Source organism: Cryptomeria japonica, chromosome 11 (assembly GCF_030272615.1).
Source record: "Cryptomeria japonica chromosome 11, Sugi_1.0, whole genome shotgun sequence".
In the NCBI taxonomy this organism is placed as follows: domain Eukaryota; kingdom Viridiplantae; phylum Streptophyta; class Pinopsida; order Cupressales; family Cupressaceae; genus Cryptomeria; species Cryptomeria japonica.
Window position 1 is genome coordinate 106690433 of NC_081415.1, and position 24761 is coordinate 106715193.

At 36.1% G+C, this 24761-nt stretch overlaps 1 protein-coding gene across 1 annotated transcript; it reads right to left on the reverse strand.

Moving 5' to 3' along the window:
- Positions 1-8844: 8844 nt before the first annotated feature.
- On the reverse strand, positions 8845-9981 carry LOC131041294 (bark storage protein A-like). Its single transcript, XM_057974335.2, has 5 exons — positions 9762-9981; positions 9561-9628; positions 9316-9474; positions 9005-9106; positions 8845-8916 (listed from the first exon to the last, which is right to left on the reverse strand). Exons 1-5 carry the CDS (start codon positions 9979-9981, stop codon positions 8845-8847), a joined length of 621 nt encoding a protein of 206 aa, XP_057830318.2.
- Between the last annotated feature and the right edge of the window lie 14780 nt (positions 9982-24761).

Sequence of the window (24761 nt, forward strand, 5' to 3'; positions counted from 1 at the left end):
GCAACAAATGATAAGGACTAAAGGGTTTGAGTTGTAGCCATCAATTTAGCTAAAATCTTCAAAGGTGGGAAGAAATGGAGGAAGAATCGAAGGGGCTTTGTGATAAGCTAGACCAGAAGGGGGATAGGAAGGAGTTGATGAAATCAATTGAGGTTCTGTGGGACAACCAGATGTCCCTTAAAAGGAAAATGGAGGAAATTATAGCTTAGAATAATGAATTGTCCAAGAAGAATTTTGCAGCTATATAGGCCATCTAGAAAGAAATTGACAAGAGGGAAGCAAGAAAGAAGTGTCATTGGGATTCCACCCCTCCTACTAGTTTAGAGGCATCAGTGTCTACGGTGAAAGACACTCTGAAGTCCATTTCTATTTCATTTGTTAAAGGGTCAAACAAGAGCCTCTACTTCTCTAACAAGGTGAAAGTGATGAGCCAAGATTGGAAAATTGAGAAGCCCCCCACTTGGTAGGGCATTGGATTATGTCTTTGGTAGGGGTGCATCAGTTGGTTTTTTCTTGTGTATGCCTATTAAGTCACATCTAGTCTTTGGATTTTGTGATGTCTTGTTCTAGGTATTTGTTGGGTTCTATTCTTTTTTGGCTCTTGCTACTCATGAATCCCTAGGTTATGTAATGCTTTGGGCCTCTCCCGATGGAATCTAATTAGAAATATAATTAAAAAGGACTAAGATATTTTCATATTATAAAATTAATTTATCTGCCATATTACATTTATTGTTTTACATTAAATAATAATATCAATTATTTTATTATTTATGTTTAACTTAATTTCATTCTATTGTCTGAAAATTCAAAATCAATCGCATCGTAAAGAGTTAGTGTAACACAAATTTATTTTAATATATCAAACTGTGACTTATTTAGATGGAACTGCCACTGTGACTAAGTCAATAAACAGATATAGCTACTTATATAGCAAGACTCATTCTAATCCTGAAGTAGTAGACTAGAGCTTACAAACACACCGAGATATAGTTACCATACATCTTTGAGTTCCATTTACCAAGCTTCACCACCTGTAACTGAACCCTCGAAGTGATATTCAACTGGGTATGGAGGAAGTCTCTATAAGCCTCATTATTCACATAAAAGTCAGCATTGCCACCCTATTAGCTTGTTAGTTTGGTAGCTTGGATAGTTGTTTGTCCTTTTGCTAAATAATTAGTAAATAATTGTTTGCTAAAAAATGTAGTTAGAGTTCAAACAATTTTTATTAATTATTTGACTCTTTTTAGAAACTTCTAGCAACCAATTTGGTTAGGGTTATGAATTCTTGGTTGAAGAGTTGTTTCATCCCATCTATAATTGTCTTGATTCCCAAACCATATGTCAACTCATTGGACATGATTCCTCCCGCTATGGCCAAACTTACACATACCTGAAAGATAACATCTTACCTCCTGACTTATCGAAAAATCAAAAGAGAAATTTTATTTCGCAATCCTCCCATTATACTCTCGTCATAGATACCCTGTATAAACGAGGTCTAGATGGTACTCTCTTAAGATGTCTTGAACAAGAAGAATCTGAGAAGGCCTTACATGAAGTCCATAATGACATTTGTGGCACTCACTCAAGTGGTCTTACCCTTTCGAAAAAACTCATATGCTTGGGCTACTATTGGCCGACTATGGAACGAGATTCTTTTAAAATAGCAAGAACATGCAAACAATGTCAAATCCATGGGAACTTGATTCATGCACCAGCACAAGAACTACATGCTTTAGCAACATCTTGGCCTTTTTGTCAATGGGGACTTGATCTAGTAGGAAAGATAAATCCTTCATCATCTAATGGACACAAATTCATCCTAGTAGCTACTGAATATTTCACAAAATGGATTGAAGCTGTACCTCTCATCAACATCACAGGAAAACAAATTGTTGCATTTATCTTGAATTATATCATCTATCGCTATGGAATACCAATGACCATTATCACTGATAATGGGCGACCATTCAAGAATCAAGATGTACAAGAGCTATGTGAGAAGTTCAAAATCTAGCACAGATTCTTCACACCATATTATCCACAGGGAAATGGGTAGGCAGAAGCATCTAACAAAACTATCCTGAAAATTCTTAAAAAGACAGTGAATGATGCTGGGAAAGATTGGCATATTCAACTAAATCTTTCTCTATGGGCCTACCACACCAGTATCCGCACACCGACAAGTGCCACACCATCCTCTCTTGTATATGGATCAGAAGCCATATTGCCAATTGAAGTAGAGATACCTTCTCTACGTGTATCACTAAAAGGACTCATCCTAGATGAAGAACAAAGAGTATCTAGACTGCAAGAGTTAGAACTAATCCATGAATGAAGACAAAATGCCTTTGATCATCTAAAGGTATATCAACAAAGAATGTGTCGGAGCTATAATCATAAGGTTAAACCAAGAATCTTTCAAGTGGGAGAACTAGTGCTAAAAGAAAATCCATGCAACCAGGCAGATCGAGAAAAGAAAGGAAAATTTGAACCAAACTGGTTAGGCCCATTTGTGGTCACAACAGTATTTGGATTAGGAGCATATCAGCTATCAACATAGGATGGAGATCAGCTCGAGGAACCTATCAATAGCATGCACCTGAAGAGGTTCTATGTCTAAAACTCAGAAAAAATCAAAAAACAGTGAAAAATCAGAAAAAATCAAAAACAGTGAAAAATCAGAAAAAATCCTAAAAAGTGAAAAAGCAGAAAATCCAAAAAAATCAAATATCAGAAAAAGTGCAATAAAAACAGACAGTGAAAACCTGGCAAACAGGTGCTATCTGTCGGCTGGCTCTTCCATCTATTAGTTCATGCATTTTTCTGCTTGCATTCATTTTTCCATCAACGTTGATCATCATGAAGCCTTTATACATACGCAAGCATCCCAAGTGGCTTCTTACCATGGTTTGGATCATTGGAGATATCATAACGAATTTTTTTCTAGGCTTGGGCCAAAATTCTACACCTAGCTGGGGGCAAACTCTTGATCAATTTTGAGCTTAATCAAACAAGTAGACCAAATAGTTAGACAAATCTTATCGAGCGAAAACTAAGACACATCCAACATTGAACACAAGATCAGACTATCAACTATCAAGCTATCACAAAATCAATCTAAGCACATCACACACTTTTCAGTGGATAATATCTTTTTGAATGATTGATTGTAACATGATTGTTCAACTTTTCTATATTGCTTTTTGCTATCATGATTTCTGAGTGACTCGAGGATGTCATCAACTAGAGGAACAATGAAGAAACATGATATTTTTCTTGTCTGCTATCTGAAAAGTAATCACGAATATGTGCAAATTTGTCTCGGGACATGATCATCAGAATATCATTGAAGACATTTCCAATTTGCGTATTGAAATGATTAATATTGCCTGTTTTACACAAACAACACTCAGGTCATCTCGGTTCAATTATACCTTGATGCTTGTGTTAACTTTCTATATCAAAATCCAGGAAAGAAGTGCTTAGGTCATCATGGTTTAGTTATACCATCGATGTTTGCACTTACTTCCCACATTTCAAAAGCTCAATGATGACAAAAACGCAAAAAAATCCAGTGACTGGTTCAGTCATAGTTTTGCATTTCATTCTTGCATGGATCCAACCAAGCTCCTTTTATCCAAGGCTAAATCTATCGCAGGAATCATCAAAGTATCATCACAGGTGTATACATAATCAGAATAAACTCATATCTCTCCAAATATTGTCAACTCAGCACAAATCTTATGCTATCTCCCTCAAATGCATCAACATCAGCATATCCAAAAATTTCTACAACTGATATCAATAAACTATCAATTCTTTATCTAATCAACCTTATCAATTCTATCATGTCTTATACAGGATGTATCCTTCCTGAAACCAGACATGATCATCAATGTCTTATACAGGACGTATCCTTCCTAAAACCAGACATGATCATCAATGTCTTATACAAGATGAATCCTTCCGGAAACCAGACGTTATGATCATCCATGTCTTATACAGGATGAATCCTTCCTAAAACCAGACTAAATCAAATCAATCAAGATTTTTCAATCTTACCGATCTAGGCAATCAAGCTAATCAAAGAACTCGCACTTTCATCAAACAATAGTTGCAAAAATCAAATCAAATCTATTGGGATATCAATCTCGCAAAAACTCCAAAGATCAATTATCTCAATTGATCTCCCAAGGGGGCATGATTATATCAGAATTTAGCAATCAAGAGCTGGGGCATCCTATCAAATCAATACCATCATCAAAATGAGATTATTCTTTGAATCAACGTGTCATCACACCTCGCTTCAAAGAGGGACAAAATGTATACACCTAAAAATGGTCTAAAGATAATTAATTAAATAAGCAATTATTTAATTAATCTCTCCTCCCCAATTTAATTGAATTCACTAAGCAATTTGATTAAATCTCTTATTCATCTACTTATTAATAAATCTAAGGATTTATTAAATAAGTTCATTTCATTTCACCCCTTTAATTAATTAATTCAAATTAATTAATTCCCTCCACCAAAATAATTTCTTCTAAATCTTCTAATTAATTAAAACAAATCATTTATGAGTTGTTGAGATTAATTAGTCATTTTCCTAATATTTGAATTTCTAAATTCAAATTCTCCTAACTTTTACCACTCCTAAATCTAACCATTCCTAAACCTAACCCATTCTACCTACCACCTTGTCCCCTTTCATCCAACATCTTCTAGAACCTTTGTGACACTTGTCACTAGGTGTTCCCTTTAATCCAACTCCCTTTGCCAACCTCCTCCAATTTAACCATTGATATCTTCAAATTAATCTCAACTGTTGATTCATGCCAACTCACACCCTAGCCTTGGAAAATCTTATAAATAGACTCATTTTGGAGCAATAAGGGTCCCAATTTGATTTCATCATTTGCATTGTTATTATAGGCATCTAGCTTCTAGTTTATCATTTCTTAGCAATGTTATCATGCTCATTTTAGTTTAATTGCATCTTCATTCTAGTTCATTTTCTAGATCATGCGTTTTTAGCATTCAAATCCTCCATCTAAGTGTAGTCAAGTCACTGGAATTTGCATACTAAGATCTGAGAGCAAAATTCATACTCACATTTACTAGGAGGCAATAAGTCGATTAGCTATGGTTTTGTCTTCCATTGTTTCAATTTTCTAACCATTGCTTGTAATGATTTATTAAGTGCATTGTGGTTGCAGGTACAGGTACACTTCATAGAGCATGACATTTTTGGCACCCACCGTGGGGCCGAAATCATCATTTTCAGTCTCCCAAGCTTCCTCAAACTTCATCTTTGCTAGATCAGAATCAGATTGTCGTACGAGTTGCCTTTTTGGCTCATACGAACTTCCTTTTAGTCTCGGACGACACCTCATCCTGACTCGTACAAGCCCATTTTCCTTGTCGTATAAGGTATAAATCCTTTTCGTATGAATTTCTATCTTACTATTTCCTGATTCGTGCTAGCTCATTCCTGTGTCGTACTATACAGAATATTCTGTCATACAAAATACTGCATTTTAAATGAAATTTCTGATTTTTCATATGGTCTTGTGAATTTTGTTGTTCAAAGCTTCATATCATGTCGTACGAGTCTCTGCATCTATGATTTTTGATAAACTGCAAGTTAGGGTTTTCTGATTCTAATCTGAGATTTTATAACACTAACCCTGACTGGTTTATGAGATTTTTTTGCCAGCCTAACGAGTTTTTGCAGGACGCTTGTCAAAGATACGCTTGTCAAAGATACGCTTGTCAAAGACAAAATTCAAAACAATGACTACTAATAGATCTATTTTGCAGGTTGCCTAAGGATTCAACAAAAAAATTTGTGTATTCTTTAAGATTTTTAGGCACATTTCAATTTGGGCTTAAAGAAATGAACTATCATGTCTTATGTGTCTTTGATGATAAGCGAGTATGCTCTCACCTTTCTTAGGTGATCAGAAAGCTAGACTCATCTTTTTGCTTTCATTAGTGCATCTCTTTAGCAGGCCTGCCCTCCCGAGGAGTTATTAACTCTTAGCCATTAAGGTCGGTGAGAGGGGAATGACCTAAGTGGGAATGGCTAACGCCAAGTAATCCAACCCACTATAAAATAAATATGTTTTTGATGAAAATCAAAGCAGCGGCAATGCTTGGGACTAGCTCTCCTCCATACCTTCGGGTATATCAAACCTTGGTTTTCAAGGCTGGGAGACCTCTTAATTGAGTTTATACCTTGATGCGCCGAACGGATCCCTTACTAGTGCCGGTTAAAATAGAAGCTACCCAATTCACCTCTGAAAGGGTGATAATCTTTGTGCAAGAGAGATAGTAACTCTCCCAAGACACTTGCCATATCCTGCCCCCATTAGCATTTGGAGTCGGATAATACGGCATTGATAATCCATTGCGTGAGACTCAGTGGTCGTATTCTGATTAGCTATTAGGTGTGTACCTAAGTCAACAAGCAAAGGTTTTCATTCTTAGCCAACTTCCTTAGGGTTTAGCTTGATTGGAGTCATTTATCATATTGTGTGTTTGCTATGTATTCATCCCTAAATTGCAAAATTAGACACTTAAAATTGGAAAACCAAAGTAAAATATCAAAATTCAGTGATCAAAACTCAAACAAGCAAACAATTTTTATCATTGCTCAAATACCTGTCGTACGAGTCAGAAGTCTCTGTCATATTTTTTGATCCTTTATCGTACGAGTCAGGAATCTCTATCGTATTGCTGGATCTTCTGTCGTACGAGTCAAGGTTCTATGTCACACGAAAAACTGATGTTCACATGAAGTCACTAGTCTGTCATTCTATTTTGTATCTCTTGTCATCCTAAGCTAAATCTTATGTCATACGAAACTCTGCATCTGTCAGTTCAAAGCTGTGTCTTACATGCCTGGTTTCAGCTTTGTCATTTCTACCTAATCAATTTGCAGTAAGCATAAACACCTATTATCTATCAATCTATGCTTAAATTGTCTACTTGGTTTGCTTGGTCAAGTTATCACTCGTCAAAATCAGACTCTAGAAAATATACACCTCAAGATTTTCAAGTGCTTACCCCCAACAAGTTCAAGATCTAAACATCTCAAAGTGCATTATCACCCTCTTTGGTAAACTGATCACTCAAACATAGTTTCTCATCAGGATCAATCATCCTTTATCACGAAACTGAAATGTTTGGTCAGGATAATCTCGTCCCACATCGTAGGATATATCATTTTTACTGGACCTGGTTCTTATCAAATCATCACCATTGCACTCCTAAACCGAAGATCGAAAAACTTGCAAACCTTTAAACACTTGAACCATCTTTTAGTGTCATATCACTCTATGGCCTTGAAATTGACTATTGATCACTTACCAAAACAACCTTTAAACAATCAAATCTTAGCACAATATCAAACACAATGCCCATTTTAACAAGAGAGCAGAGACATAAGATCGCTAAAACATTTGAAATAGCTGAAAATCATATCGACATGACATACCAAAGCAAAACACAAGAAGAAAACATGACAAGCCAACATATCAGAGAAATCAAACAAGTTCAAAATCAAAATCAAACTATGTTAAAACCTCACAAGGATTTAAACACATCTCAGAAGAAAGGTGGTTCTTTTATGCACCTCTTAAAGAGATCCCTAAAGGATTTGGCTAAAGAAGATCAAAATCATGCACCCATGTCTAACAATGATCCATCCATCCATAAGCAAACTGACTCTCCAAAGGCATCTATTCCTACACCTGTTGAAAGCTTGCAAGAACCTTCCATGCATCCAAAGCTGAAGATTCCCAAGGGATATCCATGATTGCCATCAAGCCTATTTCAGATAATCCTATTCAAAGCTCATCTCCTTCATATCCAAGCATTAATTCATTGTAGCATCCCCATAATGCTTCCTTACAAATTGAAGTCCTCATCCATAGAACGCTTGTTAAACATGTCCTAATAGATGGGGGAGCTAGCCTAAATATTTGCTCTATGAATCTTGTCTGTGCTCTAGGATATTAAGAAGATGCAGTTGATCCCCAGAAAAATATCAAAATCAAATCACATAATGAAGAAGAACATTCATCTAAAGGAATGGTGATATTACCCATCACAGTGGGGCCTTTGCAGAAGGACATAGCATGCCAAGTTCTAGATGTGGACCTACCATACAATATACTCTTGGGGAGACCATGGATTCAAGACATGCAGGCTATTACATCAACATATCATCAATGTGTCAAATTTCCATACAATGGATAGGAAATCACAATATCAGTAGAATGAAATCGTTGATTGAGAATTAATCAGCTATTTGACTCTTTTTAGAAACTTCTAGCAACCAATTTGGTTAGGGTTGTTTAGTTGTTTTTTAATCTCAGTCGTTGATTGAGAATTAATCTCGGCCATTGGTTTTCCAACGAGAGTAGTATATAAGGGGTTCAGGGGGCATTTGGAAAACAATAAATTGTGTGGAGAAACTTGTAGTGTTAGCAAGTAGTCTTGCAATGTTAGTAAGGGCGCAGTGATAGCGTTGGGATAATAGAGGGGTGGAATCTCAGCAGGAGAAATTGGGAGGTCGTCGAAGCTCTACCAGTAACAGGCAAGCAGTATTTGTATCTCTTAATTTGTTGTAGCTAATATATATTCCTCATCTGCAGTACTGGTTTTCCCTTCGGGGTTTTTCCAGGGACAATTGTCCGAAAATATTGTGTTCATTGTGTAGCGCATTTTTATGAATTTGTAAAATTGCAATTGTATTATTTTCCAATATTTATTGCTCAGATAATCTATTAAAAATAGGAAGATAATAATCAAATAACTGTAATAGATTTTTCACACGCCCTTCTCAACCCTCTTAATCTTTACCATAAGCGATTTCCCCACCGACTGGGCCAAATCCATACCCTGCAAGTCCATACAATTTAGTACAACATTTTAAACAAATTTTAAACAACGCGTGGCATTTGATTTCCCAAACATGACGTAACGATACCTCAATCTCCTTTGCGGTAGCAAGCAATTTGTCGTCTACAAGAAACCAAAATTTGGATTTTCCCACCTCAGGCTTTCCTTTCACTGAGTAAACAGTTTCTGGCTGGAATTATATGCTCTGCAGCTTATTGTTAACACTCTTTTCTCCAAAGTTGTACTCCGAAAACGTCAGGTGTGCAATCTCGCGAGTGAAACTTCCGTCGTCACCTCCAAATTTCTGATATCATTCCAAATCAACTTTCTATTAGTTATCATATATTAAGAAGAGCAGAGAGAAAGAGCAGAAAGCAGAGGAGAATGTTGGGGGATTACCTCGCAATACCAGACACCGGTGTGTGCAAACTGACTGGGAACAGCAATGTCACCAATACTCAGGTCGTTGGGTTTCGCACTGGCTGCTCTTCCATTGTGAATTACTGCCCTTACACTGAAGTGAGTGAGTAGCAACTGTGTCGTCTGGGCTGCATTAACCTGTGCCATAATCACTTACCTTCAGTCTAACTAGACTAATCTTAGTACTATTTGGCTAAAGAAAACACATGTATTAGTCTTTTTACTGATCCAGTTCCGGTCATGGCCAGAATAGTCCTGCACCCTTCAACTTCTCCCACATAGAACCTTCGACCTGTAGCACACAGTACCAGTTAATATAACTCTACCCGATTTTAAACTAGAAAAAGAGAAATATTGTCTTAATCCTCAGCCAGATTAAAATTAATAAAATAGGAGAAAGAGAGAAGAATGGAGTTTGTAACAACCAGAGATATCCAAAGAAGGCAGGTCCTCGTCAGGGTGGAACCATCCCTGATCCAGAACTACTTTGAGTTCTGCCTCGCTGGAAACCAACAGACCATAATGCTTCCCCTTCGCATTGATAAGCTTGATCTTTACGGCCACTTCTTCTGCAATTTCAGCATGAGAGAGTAATGGAATTGCAGTCAACAAAAACAGAAAAAATGCAGGGCTGTGGAAAGCCATCGCAAGCTAACTCAAATGAAATTGAGATCCGCTTCTTGTGTGTTTTGAATCGCACTACCCTTATGTCAAATGTATAATGTAGGACGCCGATTAGCTTCCACTTTAAGATTAAAAAACAGATTTGACGTCTAATTCACACTTTAATATTATGATCATAATTTTTAGTTTAAATCAAATTAAGAAAATAAAAAATCAGAGAAAATTAATAAATTAAAAAAGTGAAGATCTATATAATGAGACAGAAATAAACACATTGAGGGTAAAACGAGATAACTAGTTGTTTAATGACTTGAAAACTTGCTGCACGCACTCTTGCGGTGTCTGCTCTGTTCTCGCACTAACCATACAAATTTATAGAAAGGAAAGAATTTAGAACCATTGCTTTCATTTAACAGATGACAAGAATTGTTTTAGAATGAAATAAAACACAACAAAAACATTGAAAAACAAATAGAACTCGTTGAAACCATGGCAAGTGACTTACCTGAAGGTCAAAAATGGCAGAGTTTGGAAGGAAAAAATTGACGAGACCCTACCATAGGAGAGGAAGTATGCCTAGTCCTTGGTGGTCAAGGACAACTATATGAATAGACAAATTAGATTTCTTTCATCTGCAGCTTTATTTTACCCTTCTGTGATTATTTTTTAAATAAAATAGAATCTACTATATTCGTAGACTCTGCAATGGTTGTGGGATGGGCACAAATGAGTTTTGACAGGCATACAAAATGTGGAACAAAGACCAGGCATTGAAAATACTCACACCTCTAGAAAATATCCTGTCGCAGATTCGTAGACTGCAAGAAATGGACAGAAATATCTTTTGTGAAGAAAAAAACAACGTTAAACTTACATGTAAATGCAATTGGCTCTCCCCTTAGACGTGTATGCCGATCTCCCAGCATTAACAGGGCTCGTCAACGCTTAGATAGAATCCATGCAAAATGTGGAAGCATGGGAAGGGCACGTCGATCGTCTACCATGCAAAATGAGGAGGCACGGCTGAGGCACGTGGTTTTCTAAACAAAGAATTGATGTGAAAGATTAATGATTCCATACTGAAGAAAAATTCGAATCGAACTTATTTGCAGGTAATCACCTAAAAAGAGAAAGTGATTACAAAGTTCTGCTAAAACTCTACTAAATTTATTCAATGAACATCAAATATATTTATCATGCTTTCTTGTTAAATGGACATCATAGATAGTGATTGTTTGCCTTCCACAAACGATAAGCCCAAAATTGCATTATTAAACTGTTAGATTGACATAAATGAACAATTGCATCTTGGTGTGTAATGAATATGTCAAAGAGGTGTGGACATTCAATTGAAAAAAACTGGTCTATTTTTTGTATATAGTTGTTTAGTACATGATATTTTGGTAGGTCATTTAGCAAATGATGTTGTTTATGTAACAAATATGAGTATGGAAAAGTGATAGCTTTAAACCAACTATGCATCCACTAACATGGATCCAAACACGACTAAGCTTTCCTCATTTTGTTGAAATGGTTATTGAGTATGTTATAATTAGATGTATTTACATTTGAATTATAATTATTACTATAATATATTATGTTTTATATAATATACATTATTAAATAAAAATATCACATAATATAATTAATATAGAGAGAGAGAAGGGATAAATGGGACATAAAGTGAGGAAGAGAGATGGAGAAAAAGAGATAATGAGAGAGGTGGAGGGCCCAAAATGTAGAGGGGGATAGAAAGAGACTAACAATTAAAGTGGCATGTTTGTGGCTTCACATTTTATATGCATCTCTACTAGGGTAGTTGTTGTGATATATGCCATAACCTATTCTAAAGCTCCCATTTTGGCACACGTAAGGATCAAGCAATAAAAGTGTTTAGTGATTGTCTATACATACATTTTGATTACATTTTCTTAAAATTTTGTAAGGACTTTTCAACAAATCCATTTTATGCAGTTTTTGTAATTGTAGCAATCCATGAGAGAACATAGATAGAGGGCAATACAAAGAGATAGAGAGGGATAGGGAAAGAGATAGAGAAATAGGTAGAAAGATAGGGAGATAGAGATAGAGAAAGATATGGATAGAAAGAGATAAAGATAGGAGTAAGATAGAAATAGAAAGATAGAGTACAAGAGAGGGGAGAGAAATAGAGAGAGGGGGGAGAGGATAAGGAGAGGGATGGGGAGATAAAGATATAGAGATATTGATATAAAGAGATAAAGAGATGAGTAAGAAGGAGATATAGAGTAGGAGAGATGGAGCGGATAAGACAGAGAGGTAGAGATAATGAATTATATAGAGAGGGAAGGGAGAGACAAGGTGATGGAGATAAAAGGGGCAAGAGTGAGACAAGTGTGATAAAGACATGTAATAGAGAGAGGTATATATAGAGAGAGACAGAGGTATAGATGGAGATAGAGGGGGAAAGAGTGAGAGGGAAATGTGGTAAAGACAAGTAATCGAAACAGGCATAGAGAAACAAAGATAGAGACAAACCAAATATATAGATAGAGAAAGAGAAAGATATAGAGATTGAGATATAGATAGAGATAAGAAGGGAGAAATAGGGATTATTTGAGAGGGAGATATAGAGAAGGGCGTATGTGCATATAAATAGACAAAGAGATAGGGAGAGAAATAGACGAGAGAGAATAAGTAGAGAGATATAGAAAGAGGGAGTGATCAGGAGATATGAAGAGAAGGAGAGGAATAGAGATAAAAGGAGGGATAGATGGGGATAGAAAGGAGAGATGGAGAGATAGATATAACTTGGAAATATGAAAGGGATTGGAGAGAGGAGACAGATGGAAGGAGAGAGGGAGAATGAGAAATAGAGATAGACAGAGGGAAACAATGAGGGATGGGGAGATGGAGGGATGGGGAGATGGAGAGATAGAAAGATAAAGATATAGGAAGTGATATATGGAGGCTGGGAGAGGAATATATATAGAGATAGTAGGAGAGATGTGGGGAGAGATGGAGTGAATAAGGGAGGGAGTGATAGAGAGAGAGATGGGGATCAAGATCAAGAGAAAGTGTGATATAAAGGAGGTGATATATAAAATTAATAGATAGAGGGGGAGGAGAGATAGAGATATGGAGAGAGAAACATAGAGTGTGTGTGAGAGAGTGATTGGGAGAGAGAAATAGAGATAGAGATAGGGAGGGAGGGAGTGTGTGAGAGAGAGTAATGAGAGACCTCAAGATGGAGATAGATGAAGAGAGATGTATATATATAAATAAATAAAGAGGGGTGGAGAGAAATAAAGAGAGGATAGAGAAGTAGAGAGACATAAAAATAGGGAGTGATAGGGGAGAGAGAGAGAGAGAGAGAGAGAGAGAGAGAGAGAGAAAGAGTTAGAATCAATTGAAGTAGCACACTTATTCAATATTATTTTAAAAAATAAATTTAGTAATCTACATTATATAATATATAACAATAATATTATTTAATTTGTATAGTTTTATATAAATATTGCATATTTTATATTATAAAATACAATGCAAAATAATAAATAAATATAAGTATAATATTATTCTAATATAAATTTACATTATTTAAAAATAATATATATAATATAGAATTAATCACATATAATTAATTAAAGTTTTTGAATATGGGAAAACAGGTTTTGATGGGCCCCTAAAACCCAATATAGTCAGAAGATCAAAAGATAAACATTACAGTGCAGCTAAACAAAAATACAATAAACAAAGGAAAGACAGTTGGTGAACAAAATGCCAGCAAACAAGAGAACGTTGATTATAGACCAAAAAAGACTGACAGAGGCCCAGGCTTAGGTTAATTTCTGAAGCATTTCCACCGCTTCCAGCTCCATCTATTCCATATTTTCCACTACCCGCTTAATATCCTTGATTTGCTTACTGTGTCTTTTTGCATCCTTTTAGTGCTTGCTCTCGTTCTTCTCCCAAGCCTTGTGTCCTTATCATCTCGGGTGTCATCCTCAACATCAATAATGCCCTCTGGGATCTTATCCCCTTGGTAGTTCTCCAGCTTGCAGATAAGGGATTTCATATTGGCCGAGGTAGCCTTCAAAATTTGTGGCTATGCTCACCTATTTTTTTGAGCGTGTGCTCAACTCCATCAAGTCTCTTATCATTGGCACCTACTCTATTTTCCAAGCTAAGAAAGCTATTGCAGTTAGCGTTGATAATCTCCTCAATGTTACCAATCCCTTTGGTGAGCTCACTAAGATAGTCAAGGAGGGAATTGAACTTTCCCGAGCCTAAAGCTTGTAAAGTCTCGATTTTCCCTGCTTCCTAGGCTTGCTTGGTTTTAATGCCTTCAATTTCTTTATGCATCTATATGAGCACCTGTTTGAAGCTTTCCATACTGTTATTGATGCAGAGATCAATATCCAAGTGATGATCTTCCTAGTTCTTATCACTAGTATTATCAAGATTAATTTCAAGGCCAACCTCCCTATCCTGAGAGCTTTGAGCTTCTTTCATTGTCGTATCCTCCCCCATCAAGCCCTTCTAATTTAAAACAGTCTTGAGAGGTGACCGGTCCTTGGTGCCCACAAGGGTTTGGACCTCCTCACTTCCAGTGTCCATGTCATTGTCAGTCCCATACTCCTCCTCATACTAGCTATCGTCCTCTCCTCTCTGCTTATTTTTGGCAACCCTTTGTTTTGTTTCCCCTTCTCTATTTTATTATTTATTTTGCTTGACCCAACAATTTGGGGGTTGTCCTCTATCTCTGCTTCCGTATCATAGCCTTCACCTTCCTCCCCATCAAAGTCATCGAAATCCTCATCTAATTTGGAAATCTTAGCTATATTCAATTGGACAGTCATGTTCTTGATGTGATTATATAGAATCACCATCAAACCTTCGTGCATTGCAGGGTTCATACTGGGGTTGGAAATTGCATCCTTGATCCCCACATTAAGGGCACAGAAAAGATAATAGGGAAAGAAATTTTATCTTTATACCTAAAATGATTAAGTAAAACAAAATGGTAGCTGTAAACCCAAGTGTATCTATCATTAAGCGTGATAAACTCTATAATAGCAAAAAAAACCCTTCACCAAATTAACTTAATTACCTTCAGCGAAAAGTAGGTTTGGTTGCCCTTCACCAGTCTAGCCCTTTCCTCCTCATTCTTTGGAAATTTCTTCATGGCAGCGTCTGAAATCTTTCTATCCCTATAAAACTTGATGCCCTCCATCGGAAAACCCGTTGTCTTCGCAATCATAGTTTCGGTCACCTTGACCTTCCTGTTTCCAATGGTTAATGTCCCTTCATTCCAGCCCTTCTTGAAGATTCTCGTGATTTTGGGTCGTTTATCCTACATATTTTCCATGAAATCTATCATCTTGGTGGCTTGAAGGATTTCCCGGACCTATGAACAACTCTTCCATTTCTCAATGGTGGTAGCCTCTGTTCTCTTTCATTTTCCACACATGATCCTATTGATATCAATAATTTGTAGCTCCCACTTGATTCCTTTCTTCACAGCAAACTCTCTATGATGACCAGTTCAAATTATATAGGAGTTTCTGATGTTATTGTTGAAGAGGGATAAAAATGCCCATAAAGCATGTGAAGTTAACCTACAATGATTGTTGTACCTCCTTCTCGGGAGCCTACAGAACTAGCGCCTACTGCCACGACATCTCCTTACACTTTGGGAAATGATATCAAATATGTCCTTGCTTACCATGCAATCTTTCATAGATTAAGATATCATGTGCCGCGCACGGTAGCTCCCCTTCGCCATTCCAGGTAATAATTATCTCACTTCGTACCGCCACATTGGCAGCCCAGTCAGCACTCCAGTTATCCTCTCTATAGACATGTGTGATGTGGCTTCTTTTAAACCCCTAAAGTAGCTCTTTGGCTGACTCAATGATGTTCTTGATAGCCCACGAAGGTTGATGATTACCAACAAGGCAGTTAATAATATTTTTAGAGTCGCCTTCCAACCAAAGCATTTTGACCCTTAAATTAGAGGCTAGTTTAATAGATTGAAGTGCACCCATAGCTTCCGCCATATGATTGGTTTGAATTCCTAAGGGATAGGCCACCGCTCCAGTGCAAAAGCTAGCCCCATTTTGGATGACACCACCGCAACTAGTCGAACCTAGATTTCCTTTTGTCGCCCTGTCAAAGTTGGCCTTGAACCACTCATTGGGGGGGAAGGACCAGCAACACAAACTTCTATTGATTTGGTTGATGTTAGATCCCAAAGAGGCTGGGATATTTCATATTTTGAGAACATCAAAGTCCTCCTTAGTGCTAGAACAATGCACTCCCATGGCCATCACATTCTCAACACAGTTATTTTTTATCTTGACCCAAACCACTTTAGAGGTGTTAATATCATCCCAGAATATTCTATTATTTCTCTCTTTCCATATCCCCCAGAGGGTATGGGCAAAAGAGAACTTCCAAAGATTTCTTATGGTGATGTTATTGGTGGAATAATGCCAGCTTTTGAAACAATCCTACATCTCCTCCTGGAAAACCCAATTTAGCCTGCACATTTGCAAAAACATCCACCAAATAGGAGTGGTATAAAGACAGTGTAAAAAAATGTGGTTCACAGATTCCTCATTATTATGACAAAGGTAGCAAAAGTTATGGAAACAAAATCCCCTCTTTCTTAAATTGTCAGTAGTAAGAATCTTGTTTTGCAAGAGCATCCACAAAAAGATATTGATTTTGGGAGTCAACCCTAGATACCAAGCCTTGGCCCAGCACGGAATAGGATCTTGGGATTGAACCAGTAAAAGGACAACAAAAGAGACCAAATAAGTTCCTGACGAAGTCCCACACCACACCATATCATCTTCCCTTTTATAATTTAAGACGGCATGGTTGATCATTATGTTTACCTGCTTGAGTTTGGGATCAATAAGTCTGAGGTCCACCCACTTTTGATCTTTCCAATAATCAACCACTTTGGTACCTATCTTCTCCTTTCAATTTTGGATCAGTGTATGAGAAGCTATCTTATTAAGAGGGGCTCCTCCAATCCAAGCATCATCCCAAAATTTGACCTTCCTGCCATCACCAATGGCCCAGACATTGTCGAGACTAGCAATACCTCTAGCCTGTATAACACTATTCCAAATGAATGAACCACTTGGTATCTGATCTACGACTAGGAAATCCTCTATGGTGGGAGATTGATTAAGTACTTAGCCTTTCAGATATCATTACATTCTCCTTTTCCCTGATAAGCTCTGCAAATTTGTTTGACTAGGATAGTTATGTTCAAAGTTATGATATTCCTAAGACCCAAGCCCCCCTTCTTTTTGGGTTTACAAACATTTTCCCAAGCTATGACAGTCATTTTCTTCTTCTCCCCCACCCTTGATCACGGGAAGGCTTTCTGGATTTTCTCAATGGCATCAAAAAATTTGCCAGGGATTTGAAAAAGGCTTAGAGCATACATTGGAAGACTCTGGAGGGAAGATTTTAAGAGTTGGATTTTTCCAACTTGACTAAGAAGGGTCCCTTTCCAACCAGCCAACTTTCTGTTGAATTTATCAACAAGACTATTCGAGAACAACTCCAAGGGTTTCAATCCCAAAGGGAGGCCAAGGTAGACAATAGGAGGCTTACCAATTTGGCAACCAAGGATTTGAGCGATTTTGATTTGTCTATCTACAAGGGTATTGAAGAAGAAAATACAGCTTTTCTCCAAATTGATGGTTTGACCCATTGCCTTACAATAAGTGTTGAGAAGGTTCTTCAAATTGGAAGCTTCTTTGATAGTGGATGATCCCATTAAAATGGTATCATCAATAAATTATTGACAAGTGCAAGCTCTAAAACCAGAAGAGGGAAAAATACCATAGAGGAGCCCCACAGAAATAGAGTTGCTAATAAATCTACCTAGATAGTCAGCCAAGATGATGAAGAGTATGGGGGATATAGGATCCCCCTGCCTGATACCCCTTGAAGTTTTGAAGAAATTGGAAGGCACCCCATTAACAATGACAGAAAAAGAAGGGGTCGAGATGAGCTGGTCAATCAACTTAATGAATCTCACTCCAAATACAAAGGCACCCAACACCTTACCCAAGAAACTCCAGTCACACGGTCATAGGCTTTAGACAAATCTAGCTTCATTAGAAATCCTTGTTTTTTTCGAATCCACCAGTGAATGAATGTTTTTATGGATAGCAATGATGGATTCAAGGATTTGTTTGCCAAGAACAAAACCACTCTATTGGGGTGAAATGATCAAAGGAAGAATCCTTAACAACCTGCTAGTAATCACCTTAGAGATTATTTTATAAAAAGAGTTGCATAAGCTTATCAGTCGGAACTTATCCGTAGAATCTTCTCTTGGGCATTTGGGTATTAAAATGAGGAAGGTAGCATTAAGTTCCTTTTAGATTATTCTAGCCCCAAAGAAATCCTGCACACCTTTAACAACATCAACTTTGAGGATGTCCCAGAAGGTTTGAAAGAAGAATAAAGGAAAACCATCTGGGCCAGGGGCTTTGTTCCTGTCAAAAGAAAAGACAACTGTTTTGACTTCCTCCTCAGAAGGGATGGCCACCAAGGCCTTGTTCTGATCCTCGCTTATAGTAGAAGGGCTATTGTCAAGGATGGCATTTTGAGATTGACCATCCAGACCAAAGTCCACCAAAAGAAGAGAAGCAAAGAAGTTCCTGGCTTCCTTCCTCATCTCGGTTCCCCCAATTTTTAGCTTCAAGATTATGTTAGAAGCCTTGTGTTTGATCATGGTCATATGGAAGAATCTAGTATTTTTGTCCCCTCCTTTAAGCCATAGGGATCTAGATCTTTGTTTCCAGAATTCTTCCTCTCTTCTGATAATCTTGTGGTACTTCACCAGCACTTCATTTTCCTCATTGATTGAAACTTCATTGTATCTGCTAGTTTGGATCTTATCCTACATTTCCTTGAGTTCTAGCTAAGTTTTAGTTTTGGCAGCAAACAAATCTCCAAAAATCTCCTTATTTGATTTTTTAATATTGTCCTTCACATTTCTTAATTTTTTGGCAATTCTATACATAGTAGTACCTTGACATCAATAGACCACCACATCTCAATGACCTGCACCAGGTTAGGATGATCTGGCCACATCCTTTCAAATCTACATGGGAAAGTTCTTTTAACAATGGTGTTATCAGTAGTAAAAATCATAGAGAAATGATCAGAACCTATTCTAGAGATAGCTGAGAGGGAGCATTAATGGTTAAACCACTCATTAGAAATGAGGGCCCTATCAAGTCTAACTTAAATGAGATCATCTCCCGTCCTTTTGTTTGACCAGGTAAACTTGGCTCCCTGGAGCTCAATATCATGCAGGCCTTGATTATTGATAAAAGTTCAGAAGATCCATTCTACTGTCCAGCTAAGAGGGAATACCTCCAAACTTTTCATTGTCTTGGAGGGGGGTGTTGAAATCCCCCATAACAATCCATGTATCATCCTTGTAGAGGACCTTAATAGCCTCCAGCTTTTTCCATAATTTTCTTCTACCAAATCTATTATTAGGGGCATAAATATTGGTAAGCATTAAAGAGGTACCATCCCCAATGTGATGAAACTTGATAAACGCCAGATTGCTATCCTACATGACCAGCTCCCCAGAAACCCGCTTAAGGTTCGAAACAAAAGCTATGCCCCCAGAAGCACCATCAGAGTTTCCACCACAAACTTCCCCATTCTTAAAAAGCTTAATCTTTTCAACTTTCTCTTTAATCATTTTAGTTTCTTGGATAATAACAATGTCCGGTTTATGTTCTCTAACTAAATTTCTAAGAACATCCTGTTTATGTGGGCTATTCAGTCCACATATATTCCATGAAATTATTTTCATTTTCTAACTAGGGAACATACCTCATGGATGGTCATTTGAGTACCATGTGCTATGTTCTTGTTGGCCTCTTGATCTTTGATCTAGCTTGCTTTTTTCCTTCCAGGAGGTGATGGGTTGAAACCCGTGTCAGCTTTGCTCCGGTTTGTAGTCTTGACTGAATTAGCCTGAGGGGTAGATTTAGGCCCTTTTTTGCCCCCTCTCTTTCACTCGACAACTTGATTTGTATTGCAATGTTCCTCTTGAGTGGTTGTCTTCTTGTTAGCATCGTCGAACTCTGCCCACTTAGCATTAAGCAATGAGGTCATAGGTGATTGTTGGATGGTGGCTTGGACCATCTCAACTGATTGTTGTGATCCTAACAACGAGATCCCTCCAAGGATCAAGCACTTTTGCGCTTCTTCAAAGTCACTATTGAGCCCTGCTCTGGTGGTTTTTTCTGTAATGTGATTCGAATCTACTTCCTCATTGTTCTATAACACTACCTGTTTCTCTCCTTCTTCTAGGTTATCACTCTTTTGATCATCTTGATGGGTATCTTGTTGTTCTCTATCATCTTTACCTATTTGATCCATTTTAACTTTAACATTCAAAGGTATTTATGGTTTTTCCCCATTAACATCTATTTGTTGCTCTATCGTGTTAGGGATAATGGCACTCTGGGCCTCTTCAATTCTTTTCTCTTTTTTCAAAGCTCTCTGGTTACTTAGTAGGGTTTTTTTCTTTCCATTGTAATGTCCTTTCTTTCTTTTCTTTCTCTTTGGCCACTTGAAGAGGACATTTCCTTGTTGTATGTCCCACTTTTTTGCAGTGAAATCAAGCAAAAGGGACAATTTCATATTCCATAGGTTGGTTCCATTTTCCCAATCTAGAGTTGATTTCTATGGATAAAGGCATATACGTGCCTTGCGTAACTCCAACGTAGATCTTGGCAAAAGTAAGTCTTCCTATAGCCGTAGTTATGGGGTCCATAGAGAGGAATTCACCAAAAGAGCTAGCAACACCTTTAAACACATCTTCCACCCAGAATTCTTAGGGAAGGCCTGACAGTCTAACCGAGACAGGAGCCTGGACAAAAAATAATTCATTAAGTTCCATCTTAGGTGCCCATTTTTGCAGAGTTAGCGTTTCTTTACCGATCAGCCAGGGGCCATCATAGAGCACTCTTGACATATCTTCCTTGCAGGAGAAGGCCAAAGACAACACCCCTTTTGACATAGTTGTGATCTCCACTTGACCTTTAAGCGACCATTTATGTTTAGCGAAACCTCTAACAATATCAATATTTGGCCTAGGACCCAAAAATTTTCCAACCAGTGTCATTTCCATAAGGTTAATTTTATGATCAATAACAGGGTCTGGGATTCAATAGCAAATCTACCCTTTCCTAGGTTTGATATATTACAAATTGGGGGGAGCAAGGACTTTCCACTTAGTTTGACACCGAATAGAGAAGTCCAAGACCAACCATTGTCCCTTTGCACCGATTCCTTCCTAGGAGTGTCTTCAACATGTGAATCATCATTTTTTCCATCAGGATCGATGGGCTTGTCGCCTGCTTGTGGGTCCCCATCCATCGGGTCCATTCCACTCAGCTCAGAGGAAGTCATCCCGAGAGTCGTCCTTAACATTCTCCCCCTAGTTTTCCTGTCCATTGCAAGGTTTCCCACCCTACCTTGGATTCAAATGCCCCACCTCTCTATCCTCCCACTTCTCGCACTCCATCTCCTCTATCAAGAGTTTATATAATTAATTAAAGTTAAGTCTATAGAATGATTATATTTAGTTACATTCATCACTTTATTTTAATTTTTATTATGAATTTTGACATGTGAATATATTTATTTTAAATATATAATTTTTTTAATTTTAAATTAATTAACTTGATCTTTAAAAACTAAGAAACTAAATTTATTTATTAGTGCATATCTGTTCATTAACCTTAACACATTCAATCTTAAACTACTCTATTTAAACCTCCTTTTACATAAAAAGACAACCACTTAGGCCTAACATTTCATTATAAACATTTCTTATCATTAGGATTACCTATTCATTATGCTAATCAAAAAAGAAACCTAAGGTTGCCTTCATTCGCTAGCATATTGAAATAATCACATATCTGATGGAAAGTACAACAATAAGCCCAACAATATTTGTAAATACTGAATGAAAACATGACTTTCTGCTAGTAAATGATAAAGCATGACCAATAAAATAGTGACCAAGATTAATGATGAAAAACAAACGAACGCAATCAATGCACAATTTTTATCTATTGATGCAAAGAAATAGGTTGTCATCTCAAATAAGGTAATGCCTTTAGCATAAATATATACTATTTCCCAACATTAATGAGACAAGGAGCTCGATAATGGGGATAGGAGCATATGCCTTGAGCCTATAGAAGTTGGGAAACATCATGGGAGAGATGTATGCCTATGCCAATTCATTTATGAGAGCTGATACAATTTTAAAAACTCACCAAACAAGATATATGTCATAGTTTGAAAAAATCATCTAAAAAGAAGTATGCTTACCACTTTATATATTATTTATAAGTTAAGCTCATTTATACATTTTCAAGGAAAAGCTAAAAGGTCACCACATCCATGTTATCATTAAAATGTGAATGGATAATCTAAATTTGAAAGGTCATTGCACTCGGATGAGGAAAACTATTATAAAATTAAATTTATATTATTTAATGATACAAAAGTTGATTCTCCCTAATTATTAGGGTATTCATCATGATATTTTGTAAAGAATTACAATCATATTTTATTTTTCTTTTCTTTTTATAGAATTGAATTCAAAGATCCACTACAAAGAGATTTAGGAGCTACTAATTTTATTTACACTTTAGTTGGAATCACATAACTGAAGGAAACGATAAATAAAGGATGCACTCTAGTTGAAACTTGTGTTCCTTCTAACCCAATGACCAATGGAGATGAATGTCTCTAGCCATCCTTCTAAACATGATCAGGCCATCATGACTCAAGAAAATCTAGAGGTTTATCTAGGATTCCCTAAAAGGATTTACATGAATATAGAATGACACATAGCCCAATTTGTCAACATAAAGTTTCAACCCATGGATTTAGCTATAATAAACAATTAAAGCTAGCAAAACACCATCAATGTGTAATAAATTTACATGTATGGTCATGACTAAGTATATACAAAACTTCACATGTCCATTTTCTCCTTGACCCCATAAGCTCAAAGTAATGGAATGCATGATAACCAATAAAAAACTAACACAATAAATTATCTCTCAATTGTATAAGGCAAACATGAAGGTTTGGAAAATCTCTATGCATCCCCTCCAAACTACCCCAATTATTTTTTTTGTTCCCTTTCACACCAACCAAGACAATTCTCTCAATTTTAAAATTCACACAATATACAACCCAAAAATCCACCCTTATTGCACTTTACATTTTTCTTCAAGACTTTTAACCCTATGGACTTGGGATGGGGATCAAAAATAAATTAATACAAATTTTAATTTTTACACACCTCAAAATTGGCTTAACAACTTTTCCATGGGTTTTCACTCCATATAATTTATGGCTCCAAAATGTATTCCTAAACACATTATCTTATATACATTTTTCAAATAGACAATGGATACCTAAGTAATTGACTCATCTAAAATAAAATGATGTTTTTCTTAGGGGTTGCACAATAAAATCATATCATGCATGATGTGGATTAGGTATTCATGGTCATATTGATCTTTAATTTCCACCTATTGACTATTTACATACCTCAAACATGTTTTATTGCACATTACTTGGATTACCATCATAACTTCATGTTGAAGATTAAAATTTACAGTCCTTAACACTCATCATTAAAAAAATTATGATTCTAAATCTCAAAATTAATAAAACATAATTATTTGAATTATAATATAACTTGATATTCTAACAAATTCCAAAAGTCACACATTTGAATGATTATCACTTTCATCATTTATATACTAACCTTGTATTTGATCAAATTTATTTAAGCTAACACAATAATATAATATACATTTATATAATTTTCTCATAAAGCATAATCCCATCTACAATTCTAGTGAAATCTATGTATTCATACTAACTCAAATAATGAAAATTAGTATATCCACTACATGAAGATTATTCTAATACAATATCATTCACATAAATTAAAAAACAAGATGAGAGGTCATATTTAAATAAAAAATTTAGGTAGATTTTTGGGATCATTTACAATCAAAATTTACTGGAAACTCAAAGTAAGCTTGGGCCTTGTTGTAGTCAATGTGTATCTGTAACTCTATATGGTTAGTTTTTGTAATTGATCCTTAATTATATGGGCTAATTTTATTTTTTCTATGCATGATATTTCACAATTTCCTGTATCATCAAAATTATCATAGATTATCACAGGATTTAATTAAACATGTACACATGTATAGAATTAAATCATGACATCATCTAGTCTAATGATACACATATGTGTATATATATAAGTATGTGTGTGTATGTGTATGGGTGTGTGTATGTGTGTATGTATATGTATATGTATATATGTATATATATAAATATATATATAAATACATAAGTATATATGTATATACATACATACATATACATACATACATATATGTATATATATGTATGTATATGTATGTATGTATGTATGTATGTATATGTATGTATGTATGTATGTATATGTATGTATATGTATGTATGTATGTATGTATGTAATGTATATACATGTATATACATGTATATATATGTATGCATATATGTATGTATATATGTATATGTATATATATATGTATATATGTATATATGTATATACATACATAATGTATATACATGTATATATATGTATATGTATATATGTATATATGTATGCATGTATGTATACATGTATATATATATATATATATGTATATGTATACATGTATATA

Coding starts and splice junctions, on each gene's coding strand:
- LOC131041294 (XM_057974335.2), bottom strand. CDS start 9,981: ATGGCTTTCCACAGCCCTGCATTTTTTCTGTTTTTGTTGACTGCAATT. Junction 9,475..9,560: donor CCATGACCGGAACTGGATCA/GTAAAAAGACTA, acceptor ATTATGGCACAG/GTTAATGCAGCCCAGACGAC. Junction 8,917..9,004: donor CTACCGCAAAGGAGATTGAG/GTATCGTTACGT, acceptor ATGGACTTGCAG/GGTATGGATTTGGCCCAGTC.